Below are 15650 nucleotides of genomic sequence, written 5' to 3'. Positions count from 1 at the left end.
CAAAAAAAAAAAAAAAAAGGTTATAACCTGTCCTGATTCTTAATCATTTGTTTTTCTTTGTAGTTTTATCACTTACATATATATTCTCAGAAAATCAAAATATATATATATATATATATATATATGGAGGTGATCAACTATGGAGGTCCCACGTATTCTAAGTTTCCTTAATTCATACCAGGACTGGCACTCTTCTGTGATTCGGGCAGTCTAAGCTTTTAAGAGTCTTCGATATTCTTTCTCTCTTTCAGAAGAAGCTCCGTCTACAGCCTCCTCTACCCCTGATTCCACAGAAGGTAAGTGAGTGAGGAGGAGGTGAGGGTGTCACTGCTAGGCAGGTCAGGGTTCTTCTCAGAGAAGCTTGTAATGGCTCTCCACCCACTGCAGGAGGGAACGACGACTCAGATTTTCGGGACCTGCACACAGCCCGGGAATTCTCGGAGGACGAGGAGGAGGAGACTACTTCGCAGGACTGGGGTACCCCCCGGGAGCTGACCTTCTCCTACATAGCTTTCGATGGTATAGTGGGCTCCGGGGGACGCAGGGATTCAGCAGCCCGACGCCCCCGTCCCCAGGGCCGCTCAGTCTCAGAACCACGAGATCCTCACCCTCAGCCCGGACTAGGAGACAGCTTGGAGAGCATCCCCAGCCTGAGCCAATCCCCGGAGCCTGGACGCCGCGGTGACTCTGATACCGCTCCTCCGGCTGAGCGTCCCCTGGAGGACCTGAGGCTCGGGCTGGACCAGCTGGGCTGGGCGGCCCGGGGAGCAGGATCTGGGGAAGACTCAGCCACCAGTAGCTCCACCCCTCTGGAAGACGAGGAACCCAACGGATTGGAGGCTGCAGAAATTGGGGAAGGTGAGATGTCCTAAATGCTGGGACCAAAGCCAAGAGGGGTGGGTGGTCTTTCTTCAGGGCACTTCCAAGGAGAAAGCTAATGGCCTTCTCTCTCTACTACACCAGCACTGGACCTACATCTTCCACTTGCTCAGTCCTCACAACCAGAGGTCTTTACTCCCCAGTTCAGTCCGAGCTCTGGGACCCCCCAGGCAGCTACCCCGTCCCCACCTGGATCTCGAGATTCGAACTCTGGTCCTGATGAGCACTCACTGGAAGTTGAAGAACGGCTGTGGGAGCCCTTGGAGCGGGAGTCAATCTGGGGACAGTGCCTGGATAGAACAGCCCAATCAACATTCACTTTGGGGCCACCCCTTCTAGGTAAGCAACCTAATTCCACAGGACTACAGCGAGGTAAACGGTGTGAGGATTGGAATTTGAAGGCACCAACCTTGCAAAGGAACAGAGGATAGTGGAGAAAGGAAGAGGTATTGTTATTGTCTAAACATCATAAACTCCGGCCTTTTAAAATATTTCCTGTTATACGAGATTACAATTGGCTTTTTCTATGTTGGTTCCTCCGCCCACTTGAGAGTTAGCCCTTCTTCAAGCTTTGTGATTGGCCAATTGCTAATAAAATAATCCTCCCTCTTTGGAGTGCTCCCTCTAGAGGTTGATTTTGTATAGGCGAAATCCCTGAAAAACTAAGGTTTTCTCCTACGTGTGGCCGTGAGACATTTGCAAGTAAGCTGTATGCTTTTTAAAGCTCTTCTTTTCCTTGATTACATCTATCGGCCAGTTGTAAAGAGACCAGCCTTACTGGTCTTTAAAATGTGCTCCGCCCCCAGGAATGCCAAGGGTTGGTCATAGACATTGCTGGTTTTGGGCTGTTTACTAGAGTTCCAATTTTGGAAATGTCCCCACCTCTATGGACAGCCATTGGCTGGGTACATAGGGGACCCGCCTCCCTACTCCCTTCCTCTGGGTTCCACTGAAGTGGGCAAAATCCCCGAGAAGCAGCAGTGTCCGTAACCTCTCACTCGGAGCCGAGATGGGGAGTAAAGGTGGGCTTGCGGGGCCAGCTGGACTCGGGCTAGGGGACGGCGGAAAGGGTTCAAATTCTCCTTATCTCCCTGAAATCTGGAACATATGTCCTGTTGGTCTGATTCCCCAGTGCTGCAGGCTGGGGCTGGGGGGTTGCTGGGGCGTCTAGGGAGGGTGAGGAGCGAGCGTGGGGTCCCCTCTCCTACGAGCCAAGGCTTTGGGGGCCAGGAACACGGAGGCCCCCTCCCCCAGCCTTGAGCCCAGGCGGCGCTGTCACTCAGAGGCTGGATGGGCCAGCGCAGCTGCTGGGTGAGGCCCCCTCCCCCCAGCGTGCCTAAACTTAGCCCCCGCCTCAGGCGACCCGGCCCCTCCCCCACTCACTGGCGCCGGCCCCCTTGAGCCTGTTGCAGGGGCCCCCCTGCCTTACTCAGAGGTAAATGGGACATGAGCATGAGCGTACCGAAACGAGTAAGGGCAGCCTCAGAGCGGAGTGGGTGGGATGGTTCTGTTTGATTGCGGGGAGAGTGGGAGAACAGAGAAGATATGGGAAGATATAGGAAGGTATTGAGCTTCTGAGTCAGGACTCACATGGGCGCGGATTTTAAAATGTTTAGATGGATGAGATGAAACGCTGGGGTCCAGAGGTTAGGGGTCGCGGTTCAGATTGGGCTTGGGAGATGAGTTTAGGGTCTCAAAAAGGGGCAGAAATTTGAATTAGGGCTTAAAAAGGAATATGGTGTATTAATACACCTAAAGATATAGAAAAGATATCCTAAAGATATAGAAAAATGTGTTTGTAAGGGTATTAAGGAGATATAACTTTATCCCTATTGGGTTGGCAAAAGTTTAAAAACAATAATAATAGTAAGCACTCTGACAAAGTTTATGACATTAAAAAATACATAACTAGTCCACCTAGCAATTCCAACCCTGGAAAATAGAAGCTGCAGGAAGTAAGAATATCTGTAAAAGAGTGTTGCTTGCAGCACTCTTAGGAGAGGAGTTAGGCAACAAAGCGAATGACCCACCAACAGGTCCATGGCTGAATAAAATGAATGATGGCACAGCCACACTGCACAATAACATGTATTCTTTTTTTTTTTTTTTTGAGACAGAGCCTCAAGCTGAGCCCCTGGGTAGAGTGCCATGGCTTCACTGCTCACAGCAACCTCCAACTCCTGGGCTCAACCGGTCTCCTGCCTCAGCCTCCCAAGTAGCTGGGACCACAGGCGCCCACCACAATGCCCAGCTATTTTTTGGTTGCAGCCATTATTGTTGTTTGGCGGGTCCGGGCTGGATTCGAACCTGCCACCTTAGGTGTATGTGGCTGGTGCCTTAGCCGCTTGAGCCACAGGCGCAGAGCCAATAACATGTATTCTTAAAAAGAATGAATTAAGAGCTATTCCTGGGCTGCGCCTGTGGCTCAAAAGGGTAGGGTGCAGGTCCCATATGCTGGAGGTGGTGGGTTCAAACCCAGCCCCTGCAAAAAACAAAACAAAAAAAAAGAGCTATTCCTAGAAGGAATTTTAGGAGGAAAAAGGGAGTGAGACACACATGATACAGAAAAGTGTATCTATAATTCCATTTTGATAAATAAGAACCAAGAAGCATTGGTTTCTACTTTCGAGTTCATGTGTAAATCATATGGAGAGGAGGAAGATTAAGAGGTTTGCTAGATGGTTAACTTTCATTTTCCAGGAGAAGAAGGGAGACACGCAAAGAAAAAAAAAGAGGCCACTAAAAATTGGAAATAGGGTTAGGATCAAACAGGTGTGTCACGAAGTCGTGGATAAGGAAATGGGAGGTGAAGAGATCAGTGAGGTCAGGTACAGCCCCAGCCTGATGCCCCCCACCCCTCCACAGTGGCGGACCTGCTGTACTGGAAGGACACGAGGACGTCGGGAGTGGTCTTCACAGGCCTCATGGTCTCCCTCCTCTGCCTCCTGCACTTTAGCATCGTGTCTGTGGCCGCCCACGTGGCTCTGTTGCTGCTCTGCGGCACCATCTCTCTCAGGGTTTACCGCAAAGTGCTGCAGGCCGTGCACCGGGGGGATGGAGCCAACCCTTTTCAGTGAGAACCCCTGGCCCTTGACCCTAAGCCCTGTCCAGATCCCAGTGCTGACCCATGATCTCAAATCAGAGGTCTTACCCTGGCCCTGACCCATCCTCATCCTTTTTTCATCCTGATCCTCTAACTTACCCCCAACCCTAATCTCTGATCCTAATTTTGTACCTTTAATCCTTGATCTCTTCTCCTCACCTTGACCTTTAGCCCAGCTCTCTACACCTGGTTCCTTGGATGTGTCCCTCAGTCCTAATTCTGTTCTTCTACCAAACCTGCATTTCTTGCCCTCTCGTAGCCACCTCCCCAACACACACACCAAACACCATTCTGAGTTCATCACCACTAAGTCACCCCACACCCATTTTTACCCTCAGGGCTTACCTGGATGTGGACCTAACCCTGACTGGAGAGCAGACAGAACATTTATCCCAGCAGATTGCCTCCCGCTTGGTCTCTACAGCTACTCAGCTACGGCATTTCTTCCTGGTAGAAGACCTTGTGGATTCTCTCAAGGTGCCCTGAAGTGTACTCACCCCCTCCTGGGTTCCCAACATTCACCTCTGTGCCCCTAAGAGGGATGGGAGGGCCATTGCTGGGTAAATTCACAGCTTGGGAGTGCCCTTTGGGCACTACTTACCCTCTCCCTCATCCCCAGCTGGCTCTTCTATTCTACATCTTGACCTTCGTGGGTGCCATCTTCAATGGTTTGACTCTTCTCATTCTAGGTGAGCTGAGAAGGCTGTGGGGCAAGGTGGGGAGCAGGGATGTTGGGGTGTGGTGGAGGATAGGGCTTCAGATGGAGTTATTTATCTCCTGGGAGCATCCTGACATCCATCTCTGTGCCCACAGGAGTGATTGGTTTATTCACTGTCCCCCTGCTATACCGGCAGCACCAGGTGAGCCTTTGGTTGCCCACACCCCAGCAGACAGAGTGATCTGACTGCCTCCCTTCCTGAACCTGGGTTCCATCAACAAAGTCCCAGCCAGACACTGGTGTTCTGGCTGCTGTGCCCCCTTATAGAGTTAGAGTCTAACCATTAATAATACGTTTCAAGAGCTAAAGGCAGGCATTTTGACTGATGTCCCCTGACAGAGCCAGAACCCTTCTGACATACCCCAACTCACAACAGGTGGACTAACTAGTGCTCCTACCTGATGATGGATGCCATCTAAGTGGCATGTCCTAATCAGAGAGAGACAGCCTTACCGATGTCTTCTTTCTCTGACCAATCTTAAGGTTGATCAACCTTCATCCCAGCCAGAAAATAGACAGAGATTAATGTCTTCTCTCTCTGATACCACCAGAGACTGACAAACACACATTCCATTTGGAGACACACAGACTGATGCCATCTATCTCCACACATAATCTGGGTCTGATACCCATCTCAGCCGAAAACAGGCAGACTGACTGATGGCCTTACCCCTGAAACAGTGAGGGACATCACATGTCAGTCAAATTCTGGTGGGATGGCTGTTGCCCAGAACATTGACATAAGCAGAACTGATTAACATTCATCTCAACCAGAGACAGGCAGATAGACAATGGACCGACACTCCCAGGACGGCTGAGAACCAGGTGATACTCACCCTGGCAGACAGTCCTAACAGCCTCCCTCACAGAGGGGTGTCACTGAGACTCACATAATCAACTCATGCTGTGAAATAAACTAGTATTTAAGTCAATCCATGCAGGGATCCCACACAGAGGGATGGTCCCAGCAACTGACCCTACAACTAGAATCTCTCACTTCTAATGTATTTTATTAGGTTTAGAGTTGAGGGTGGAGTGGTGAGCCACTCCCCACAGCTCCTGATTTGGGGGTGAGGGGAAGCAGCAGCCTTTGTTCACCCCTTCTTGTCTCCCCAGGCCCAGATTGACCAATATGTGGGGTTGGTGAACAATCAGTTGAGCCACATCAAAGCTAAGTAAGGGAATGGAATGGAGATGGGTAGGAGGGGGCAGGTGGGAGCTTGGGGTCCTTTTCCTTCTTCACAGCCTGACCCCAGATTTCCTGGGGTCGCTGGACTGTTACTTCAAAACCTTGAAAGAACCCCTTCTCAGAGAAGGGTGAGAGATAATTCCAAAACGCCACTAGGTAGAGGGCAGGGGCAGGCTTCAGGCAGTCAGCTTGTGCCCTTTCACCCCCCAGCTCTCCCCTTAGATACCTACCTCGTTTCTTCATGACCACACTTGTTTCTTCCTCAGGATCCGAGCTAAAATCCCAGGGACAGGAACTCTTGCCTCTGCAGCAGCCACAGTCTCTGGATCTAAAGCCAAAGCCGAATGAGAAGGGTGTCCTCTGCCTTCGGGACACCTGCCCCCACCCCCAGCAGCTCTCTGTCCACCTCCACCTCCATCTCCCATCCCTTCCCAACCTATACCCTTCTGGGCCGAGCCATTTCCTGGCGGGTGTCAGAACACTCACGCTAGGGAATCTGCGCAAGTCGCCTGAGCGGCCAGGACTACGTTTCCCAAGAGGCCCTGTTTCACGAATCCAGGAAAGGCGAGGCACCTTGGCCGCGGTGCCTACTGGGACTTGTAGTTGACTAGACCGGGCATCGCCCTGAACTTCTGTAACCCCGCCGCTGGAGGCGCCGTGAAGGGTTGGTGTCTCCTGGACGCCACTAGCCCCGTCGCTGGGGCTTTGCATGGGGCCCAAGGGAGGCCTGAGCTTGGATTTACACTATAATAAAGACTCCTATGGAAAACCCAAGGCCTCAAGTATTTCCAGACCCCTCCAGCTTTTGCCTTCCTGCACTGAAAAGCACTTAAGCGATACTCCAGGAGAACCTTCCCTGTCTCTGGGGAGGAAGTCTCTGCTACCTTCTATTTAGGTTATGAAATGATTGAAGGGAAGATGGTGAGAGAGCACCCATTCCAGGGCTAGCCAAACGTTGGCAGTCACTTTCTTTGCCTTTGCTCAAATCCCACACTCTGCCTCTGTGCTAACACCTCACCTGAGCCCAGACCCATGTGTCATGTGGCCTCTGGATGCCCTCCACCCCCAAACATATGAAAACTTCTTCCTCATCCTACCTAATTTCCAACTCAGAGATGTCTCACTGCCTACATTGTCACCAGGCCAGATACCCAGATCTGGCCTGGACTCCTACTCTCTCACCTCCCACATTGAATCAGTCACGAAGTCATGTTTATTCTACCTTATAAATGTCTTTCATCCACCCACTTCTCTCCATCTCAACTACCTTGGGGCCAAGTACAGGGCTCAGTGGCCCCTCTGCTCCTCAGCTTCCAAAATCATAAGCTGGGTCATAAGCTGAAGTCTAAAGATCCACAGACCTGGGTTTGAATCCCAGCTTTGAATCCCGGCTCTACTACCTCTTGGCTGCGTGACCTTGAACAAATAACTTCACCTCTCAAAGCCTCAGTTTCCTCAAATGAAAAATTGCCACCATAATTATACCTACATATAAGACCCTTAGCACAGACACAGGACCTGGTACACAATACATCATGGTTATGACATTATTTCCCAAACTTCAGTCCTTCCCTCATAACTTTCCACTATTTACCAAACACTTTTCCTTGGATGAGTTTATTATTTAAAAATATAACTATGTTTTTCAAAAAGTGTTACATCACCACCTTGAAAGAAGCCGGTACTGCTTGCTAGAAATAGAAGATACTAAAAATAAATATTAACAGGGCAGTTCCTGTGGCTCAGTGAGTAGGGCATAAGCCCCATATACCAAGGATGGTGGGTTCAAACCCAGCCCCGGCCAAACTGCAACAAAAAAATTGCCGGGTGTTGTGGCGGATGCCTGTAGTCCCAGCTACTTGGGAGGCTGAGGCAAGAGAATCATCTAAGCCCAGAAGTTGGAGGTTGCTGTGAGCTGTGACATGACAGCACTCTACCTAGGGCAATAAAGTGAGACTTTGTCTCTAAAAAAAAAACAAACCAAAAATAAATATTAACAAAAATATTAACATTTTAATTAATATTAAAAATATTAATATTTGTTCATGAATTGCCTAAAATCATGTCACTTGCCCCTAGTGACACATGTCACATTTTAGGAGATAGATAATGACATTCCAAGGAGTAGTTATAGCCTCAAAATTTCCATACAGGTAGCAGCAACTATCTAACTAAAACAAAGAGGGCTTAGGGGGCCTATATTGAATCTGAATTTGCTGAGCAGGGATAATATTTTAAATTTTCAAATTAGAAATTGGCAATGCCTCAGTGCCCATAACTCAGTGGTTAGGGTGCTGGCCCCATACACTGGGGATGGCGAGAACACAGACTGGGCCTGATAAAAACAACAATGACAACTTCAACAAAAAAGTAGCTGGGCTTTGTGCAGGCACCTGTAATCCCAGCTACTTGGGAGGCTGAGGAAAGAGAATCACTTAAAGACCAAAAGTTTGAGGTTGCTGTGAGCTGTGATGCCATGGCGCTCTACTGAGGGTGACATAGTGAGACTCTGTCTCAAAATAATAATAATAAAATAAAAATAAATAAAAAATAATAAAAATTGGCAACATTTTCTTTTTTTTTTTTTTTGAGATGGAGCCTCAAGCTGTCCCCCTGGGTAGAGTGCCATGGCATCACGCTCACAGCAACCTCCAACTCCTGGGCTCAAGCGAGTCTCCTGCCTCAGCCTCCCAAGCAGCTGGGACTACAGGCGCCCGCCACAACGCCTGGCCATTTTTTGGTTGCAGCCATTATTGTTGTTTGGCGGGTCCGGGCTGGGGATTTGAACCCGCCACCTTAGGTGTATGTGGCTGGCGCCTTAGCCACTTGAGCCACAGGCGCCGAGCCAGCAACATTTTCTAAAGATGCTTTTATTCACATTTTATGCAAGTCAGTATATCCATTTGTTTATTTCAAAGAGTGGCAGAAGACAAACTCGTAAAGATTATGGGTCCAGGAATGGCTGAAGCTTCCAAGACCAACCTTGGCATCCTTGCTGGAGGCAAAAAACAGATCAAAGATTGAAACAGCCTTTACTGAGCATCTCTCAGTAGCCTGGTCCAGTGTCAGACTTTTACATCATTATAATTCCTCTAGTGAGATCATTTGTACTGGTCATGTTACACGGATGGAGAAACTGAGGCTCTGAGAAAGATAGTGATAATATTCTTTAATTTATCCCACAGATATTGAACATCTGATATAGGCTCAAGTACATTTTAGGGATACAATAATGAACAAAAAAAAAGTTCATAGTTTCATGCAGTCGATACTGTATTGGGAGGACACAGACAATAAACAGATAGAATATAACAGGGGGTGATCAGGGCAATGGAGAAAAGTCCAGCAGGGTAAAAGGATAGAGTGACAGGGATTGGTATTTCAAACTGGATAGCTTCGCTGAGTGGTGATATTTGAGCAGAGGACAGAGTGACGGAAGGCAGTGAATCATGTGAACATGGGGAGGAAAGGAGATCCAAGCTGGGGGATCAGTAAATACAAAGGCCCTAGGGGCTAACATGCCTGATGTTTACAGCAAGATGCTTATATGCCTGAAGCCAAGAATATGAGGGTAAAAAAGTATGAGATAGGGTCACAGAAGTGAAAGAGGCTAGATTATAAGGAGTTATAAAGTGTACTGAGAATTTTGACCTTTACTTTGAGATGAAAGTCATGAGAGAGTTTGATGTGAGGGAATGATATTATTGTCAAAGGATTACTGACTTAGAGTATTAAAGCATCACTTTTTTTTTTTTTGAGACAGCGCCTCAAGCTAGCCCCCTGGGTAGAGTGCTGTAGCATCACAGCTCACAGCAACCTCCAATGGTAGGCCCGGGCTGGATTCGAACCCACTACCTTAGGTGTATGCGGTTGGCGCCTTAGGCACTTGAGCCCCAGGTGCCGAACCAGGATCACCTTTTTTTGTAATACAAACTATGATATCATAGGTTTGAGTCTCCCAAGTAAATGAACTATGTGAACTGGAGAATGCCACTATCTAATTGTGACCCTCAGTTTCACAAACCATAAAACGCAAGTGCAGAAATTGATTATATCTAGTGTGTAACTAAATTCAATGTCTAAATGCTGAAAATGATGTCTGTCATCCCAAGTACCTAGGACAGTGCCTGGGGACTCACTAGACGCTCTACTGCGCTCTGTAGATCTTTGCAGTTCCAGAAAAGAACAACAGGGGTCGCAACAGCCCTATAGCCTCCAGCTCAGAGTCTCCGACGCTAGGCTTAATCAGACTTTAGCAGGAACCCACTCAACTCACTCCTCCGCAGGAGAAGAATTCAGAATTTTCTGCGACGGCACTTCTGAAGGCCGAATTATGAGTCTCTTCTCTTAAAAAACTGACTTTTCACTTTGGAAAAAAGAGGCTCCGGGGTTCTTTAACTGCTAGTGGGGTCCCCCCCGCCCGCCTCGCTGCTTCCCAGAATGCGTGGCGCTATGTAAATGAGACGGTTTGGGAATTGAAAATGATTCATGCTATTCAAGACAGAGCAACATTTTGTAAGGACATTCGTCGTGATAAAGGTATGAGAAGAATTTACAACTGTCGAAATGGACCATCTTACACCTTACCAAGATACATGACCACAACTGTAAGAGGTAAGTGTTTTCAAACTTTATATAGCTTCACAGGAAGCACTGATTCTTGCCCGGATGATCCTCAGTGGTCTGGGGTGCAGGCTTCAAACCTGTAGCTGTCTAGCGACAGAGTGGTTCAATTCCACCTTTCGGGCGGCGTTCCTTTTTTCCCTCCTTCAAACCATACCTTAGTGCTCTAGTTTTCTGCGGGGCACTCCTCCAGCCACCACCTGGAGAGGTCGCTGCGGACCTGTACATCGCACTGTTTTGGTTTTTTTCTTGTTTGTTCATAAGAAGAAAGAATCAAAAAGTCCCCACATCGCAATTTATATTCTATGCCACAGGGTTTCTGCCTGTAGTTACTTTTTCCCTACCCATCCGACCCCCACCCCTGGGAAAGAAAACGTTGTCTACACAGTTCTAGGATATTTACAGTTTGGAAATCATCCTGGATTTCTTCCCTTCATTTGCTTAGTCATTCAGTCATTTGCTCACTCACTTGTTTAATCATGCAAGCACTTATTAATCAACTCCTTGCTCATTTGTTCATTGTGTCATTCACTCATTCAACAAGTATTCGCTTTCCAAACCTTGCACTGGGTGGTGCTGAGGGCACAGTGGTGATGATAACCCTGGCCCTGATCTCATGGTACACTCAGTACAGTGGGGCAGACAAACATTAAACTATCATGTAATTACACATTTGATTAACAACTATAACGGTGATAACTGCTGGGAAGAAAAGGTACAGAACATAGGCCATCTAATAAGATCTGATCTGCTGGGGTGTCAGGGGAACATTAGAGCCTTTGAAGGGTAAGAGGGGGTTAACTAGCGGAAGAGGAAAATAATCTGGGATATTTGGAGATCAGAGTGTTCCCATAATGGCAATGGGGATAATAATTGCACCCTCACTCTGAGCCTAGCACTGGCATGCACAAGTTCACTGACTCCTCACAACAGCTCCATTCAGCAGATGAGGAAACTGAGACTTAGGGAGATGTCTCTTGTCCAAGGTCACCAGCTTTGGAGACTCTCTGACCACCCAGCACATGAATTACTGCTGCCCTATACTGTCTTTCCTAAGCTAGCTTCTCACACAACCTCCTAAATGTCTCTTGCATCCTTCCCCTCCTCTCTATCCCATGGCCCTGACCGTATTCCAGGTTCTTCTTCAAACCCTGGTCCCCACCCCAACCTTCTCCCTGCTCTTCTGCCCGACTCTTGCTCCTTTCCCTCCCAGCCACCCCTAAATTTGGTGGCTAGAGAACTGTTCTTAAACTTGCCTCTGTCCCTGGCTCAGCGCCTGTGGCTCAAGCGGCTAAGGTGCCAGCCACATATACCTGAGCTGGAGAGTTCGAATCCAGCCCGGCCTCCAAACAACAATAACGGCTGCAACTAAAATATAGCCGCGTTGTTGGGGGTGCATGTGGTCCCAGCTACTTGGGAGGCGGAGGCAGGAGACTCGCTTGAGCCCAGGAGCTGGAGGTTGCAGTGATACCATGGCACTCTACCCAGGGTAACAGCTTGAGGCTCTGTCTCAAAACAAAACAAAAAACTTGAGCACTTGTCCCTCTTGTGCTCAAAACCTACCACGGCTCCCAGTGCCATCTCAAGAAGAGATCTAAACTCCTGGGAATTTCTCCTGAAGAATCTGGTACCTGCTAACCTCTCTCTCTACACCTATTGCTCAATCACCATGAGCTCAGGGGCTCCCTCACTGTATCACAACCTCTTTGCACTTTCTTTCTTTCTTTTTTTCTTGAGACCGAGGCTCACTATGTCACCCCAAAGTGCTCTGGCATCACAGCTCACAGCAACCTCAGACTCTTAGGCTTAAGTGAGTCTCTTGCCTCAGCCTCCCAAGTAACTGGGACTACAGGCACCCACCACAAAGCCTGGCTATTTTTTGTTGCAGTTGTCATTGTTGTTTAGCTGGCTGGGGCTGGGTTAGAACCCGCCAGCCTCGGTGTTCGTGGCTGGTACTGTACTACTGTACTAAAGGCACCAAATGTGCGCTTCCTATTTCTTGATCTTAGCCTTCTTTTATTCCCTTCTGTACTCTGTATTTCTCCTCAAGAAGTCTTCCTTCCTTCCTTCCTTCTTTTTTTCTTTCTTTTCTTGACACAGCCTGTCACCCTAGGTAGAGTGCCTTGGCATCATAGCTCATAGCAACCTCAAACTCTTGGGCTTGGCTAGGCACGGCACCTGGCACCCGTAGCACAGTGGTTATGGTGCCACGAGGTTGGTGGATTCAAACCATGCCTGGGCTTGCTAAACAACAATGACAACCAACCACAACAACAACAAAAATAGCGGGTTGTTGTGGCAGGCGCCTGTAGTCCCATTGTAGTCCTAGCTACTTGGGAGGCTGAGGCCAGAGAATCGCTTAAGTCCAAGAGTTTGAGGTTACTGTGAACTGTGACACCATTGTACTCTACCGAGGGTGACATAGTAAGACTCTGTCTCAAAACAACAACAACAACAAAAAGACTTTTGGGCTCAAACAATCCTCTTGCCTCAGTAGGTGGGACTACAGGTCCCTACCACAATGTCCAGAGAGGGGATCTCCTTCTTGCTCAGGCTGGTGTAGAATTCCTGAGCTCAGGCGATCATTCCCTCTTGGCCTCTCAAAGTGCTAGGATTATAGGCTTGAGCCGCTGCGCCTGACCAGAGGTCTTTCCTAACTCCCAGTTCAAACTGAAAGCACCTGCTGGGCTCCCACGATCCCATAGGCTCCCCTAATTCTGTCTACTTTGGGTTGTCCATAACTGAGAACAAGTCAGTATCCCCCACTGGACTGTGAGTTCTAGGAAGGTAGAGCCTGGGGCTCAGTCCCTGAAGGGTCCCCATCACTGCCCAGCACAAGGGTGGACACACAATAATGCTTAACACATTTTTTTTATTATTTCAGATTAATACGAGAGTACAAATCATTAGGTTACAATCTTTGTGTTTGTTAGGTAAAGTCCCTGTTGTAGTTGTGTTCCACACCCAGGAGGGGTGCCTTACCTTGTGTCCATTAGATGGGAGCACAATAATCCCTCCTCCCCCTTTCCTCCTGCCCTGCCCTTCTCCCTCCAACGTGAATTGAATTGAGTTTTTCTCTCGTGTGGGTGTGTATGAGTTCATCCACTGAATTCTTATCTGTATTGAGTACGTTGGATGCTTGCTTTTCCATTCTCATGGTACTTTGCTAAAGAGTATCTTCTCCACCTCTATCCAGATTAATACAAAAGATGTAAAATCTCCATCTTTTTATGGTTGAATAGTATTCTGTGGTATACATATACCATAGTTTATTTTATTTATTTATTTATTTAGAGACAGAGTCTCATTTTATTGCCCTTGGTAGAGTGCCATGGCATCACAGCTCATAGTAATCTCCAGCTCTTGGGTTTAGGTGACTCTCTTGCCTCAGCCTCTCATGTAGCTGGGACTACAGGTGCCCACCACAATGCCTGGCTATTTTTTGTTGCGATTTGGCTGGGGCCAGGTTTGAATCTGCCACTGGTATATGGGACCGGTGCCCTACTCACTGAGCCACAGGCGCCATCCTATACCACAGTTTATTAATCCATTCATGAGTTGATGTACACTTAGATTGTTTCTAAATCTTGGTGATTGTAAATTGAGCTGCAATAAACAATCTAGTGCAAATGTCCTTGTGATAAAATTACTTTTTTTCTTCTGGATAGATGCCTAGTAATGGATTGTGGGATCAAATGAAAGGTCGATTTTGAGTTCTTTGAGGGTTCTCCATACTACTTTCCAAAGAGGTCATATTAGTTTGCAATCCCACTAACAGCGTAAAAGCGTTCCCTTCTTTCCATGCTAGCATCTGCAGCTTTGGGACTTTGTAATGTGGGCTGTTCTCCTGGGATTAGATAATATATCAGGGTGGTTTTGATTTGCATTTGCTTAGCACCTTTTGGTTTTAATAAATTGATTCCACCATGATAACTCCCCCGTGTTTATTTATCTACCAAGGCATCTGAATGTCCTCTGAACCATCACCCCGGTTCCTAGAGTCCTTGCCATTATGCAAATAGAACAGTTTGGATTTCACAATGGGATGGCTCCATTTTTTTTTTTTTTTTTGAGACAGAGTCTCAAGCTGTCGCCCTGGGTAGAGTGCTGGGGCATCATAGCTCACAGCAATCTCAAACTCAGGCAATTCTCTTGCCTCAGCCTCCTAACTAGCTGGGACTACAGGTGCCCACCACAACGTCTGACTATTTTTTGTTGTTGTTGCAGTTGTCATTGTTGTTTTAGCTAGCTCAGGCCAGGTTCAACCCCGCCAGCTCTGGTGTATATGGCCAGCACCCTACCCACTGAGCTACGGGTGCCGCCCTCTATTATGTCTTTGAACAGACAAAAGAGAGAGTCTGCTCAGTCTTGGGCTGGCCCCAATACGTTCTTAGCCCCAAAGATGTAGCCACATGAAAAATGCAAAAGGAAAAACATCTTCACAGCAAAAGGAACCTCAATTTGTGTAGTTCATATAACCCTGAGCCTGTTCCTTTCCTTTTTCTTCTTTTTTTTTTTTAACTTTTTAAATTTCAGATTAATGTGAGGGTACAAACTATTAGGTTATATAATTTACACATGGCAGGTAAAAATCAGAGTTTTAGCAGTGTCCAGCACCCAGGGACTGTGCCATGTATCCATGCGTTGTACCTACAGGACGGAAGCTACAGAACTCCCTCTTCCCACTTCTTGAATTTAATTACGATTTTTCTCTCATGTGGGTCTGTGATTGTTAATCTCCTAGTTTCATATTAGTACTGAGTACGTGTGACGCTTGTTCATTCAATCTTGTGATACTTAGGAGAATGTTCTCCAAATCTATCATGTTGTTACAAAGGATGCAACATTTCCATCTTTTTTAAGGGATGAATAGTATTCCACGGTGTACATATATACCACAGTTTGTTGTCGATTCATGTGTTGATGGGCACTTGGGTTGTTTCCGTGTCTTTGTGATTTGTGACTGTGAACTGAGCAAGGGCTGTGGAACATTCTAATGAAAATGTCCCTGTGGTAAAATGTCTTTTTTTCATTTGGGTAAATGCCTAATAGTGGAATTACATGGTCAAATGGAAATTCTACTTTCTTTGAGGAATCTCCATATATATATATATATATATATATTTTTTTTTTTTTTT

General features: G+C 47.3%; 1 protein-coding gene across 2 annotated transcripts in view; it reads left to right on the top strand.

Annotated features, from left to right (window-relative positions):
* The window catches only part of RTN2 (reticulon 2), a 9450-nt gene extending 2790 nt beyond the window's left edge, over positions 1–6660 (top strand). Inside the window, exons 2-10 of one of the 2 annotated variants that reach the window (XM_003799513.3) lie at positions 252–296; positions 388–858; positions 964–1218; positions 3745–3952; positions 4321–4459; positions 4602–4671; positions 4796–4842; positions 5817–5875; positions 6156–6660. In XM_003799513.3, the coding sequence (XP_003799561.1) occupies positions 252–296; positions 388–858; positions 964–1218; positions 3745–3952; positions 4321–4459; positions 4602–4671; positions 4796–4842; positions 5817–5875; positions 6156–6237 (1376 nt within the window). In that variant the 3' untranslated portion in view covers positions 6238–6660. Of the gene's footprint in view, positions 1–251; positions 297–387; positions 859–963; positions 1219–1685; positions 1902–3744; positions 3953–4320; positions 4460–4601; positions 4672–4795; positions 4843–5816; positions 5876–6155 lie in introns of those variants that run through there. The other variant, XM_012811229.2, reaches the window with a different exon arrangement.
* Positions 6661–15650: the final 8990 nt, after the last annotated feature.

The sequence above is a fragment of the Otolemur garnettii genome, unplaced genomic scaffold (assembly GCF_000181295.1).
Source record: "Otolemur garnettii isolate 467f Iridium unplaced genomic scaffold, OtoGar3 scaffold00152, whole genome shotgun sequence".
Classification (NCBI taxonomy): domain Eukaryota; kingdom Metazoa; phylum Chordata; class Mammalia; order Primates; family Galagidae; genus Otolemur; species Otolemur garnettii.
The sequence above is the reverse complement of the archived record's forward strand: the minus strand, read 5'-3'. Positions and strand labels throughout refer to the sequence as shown.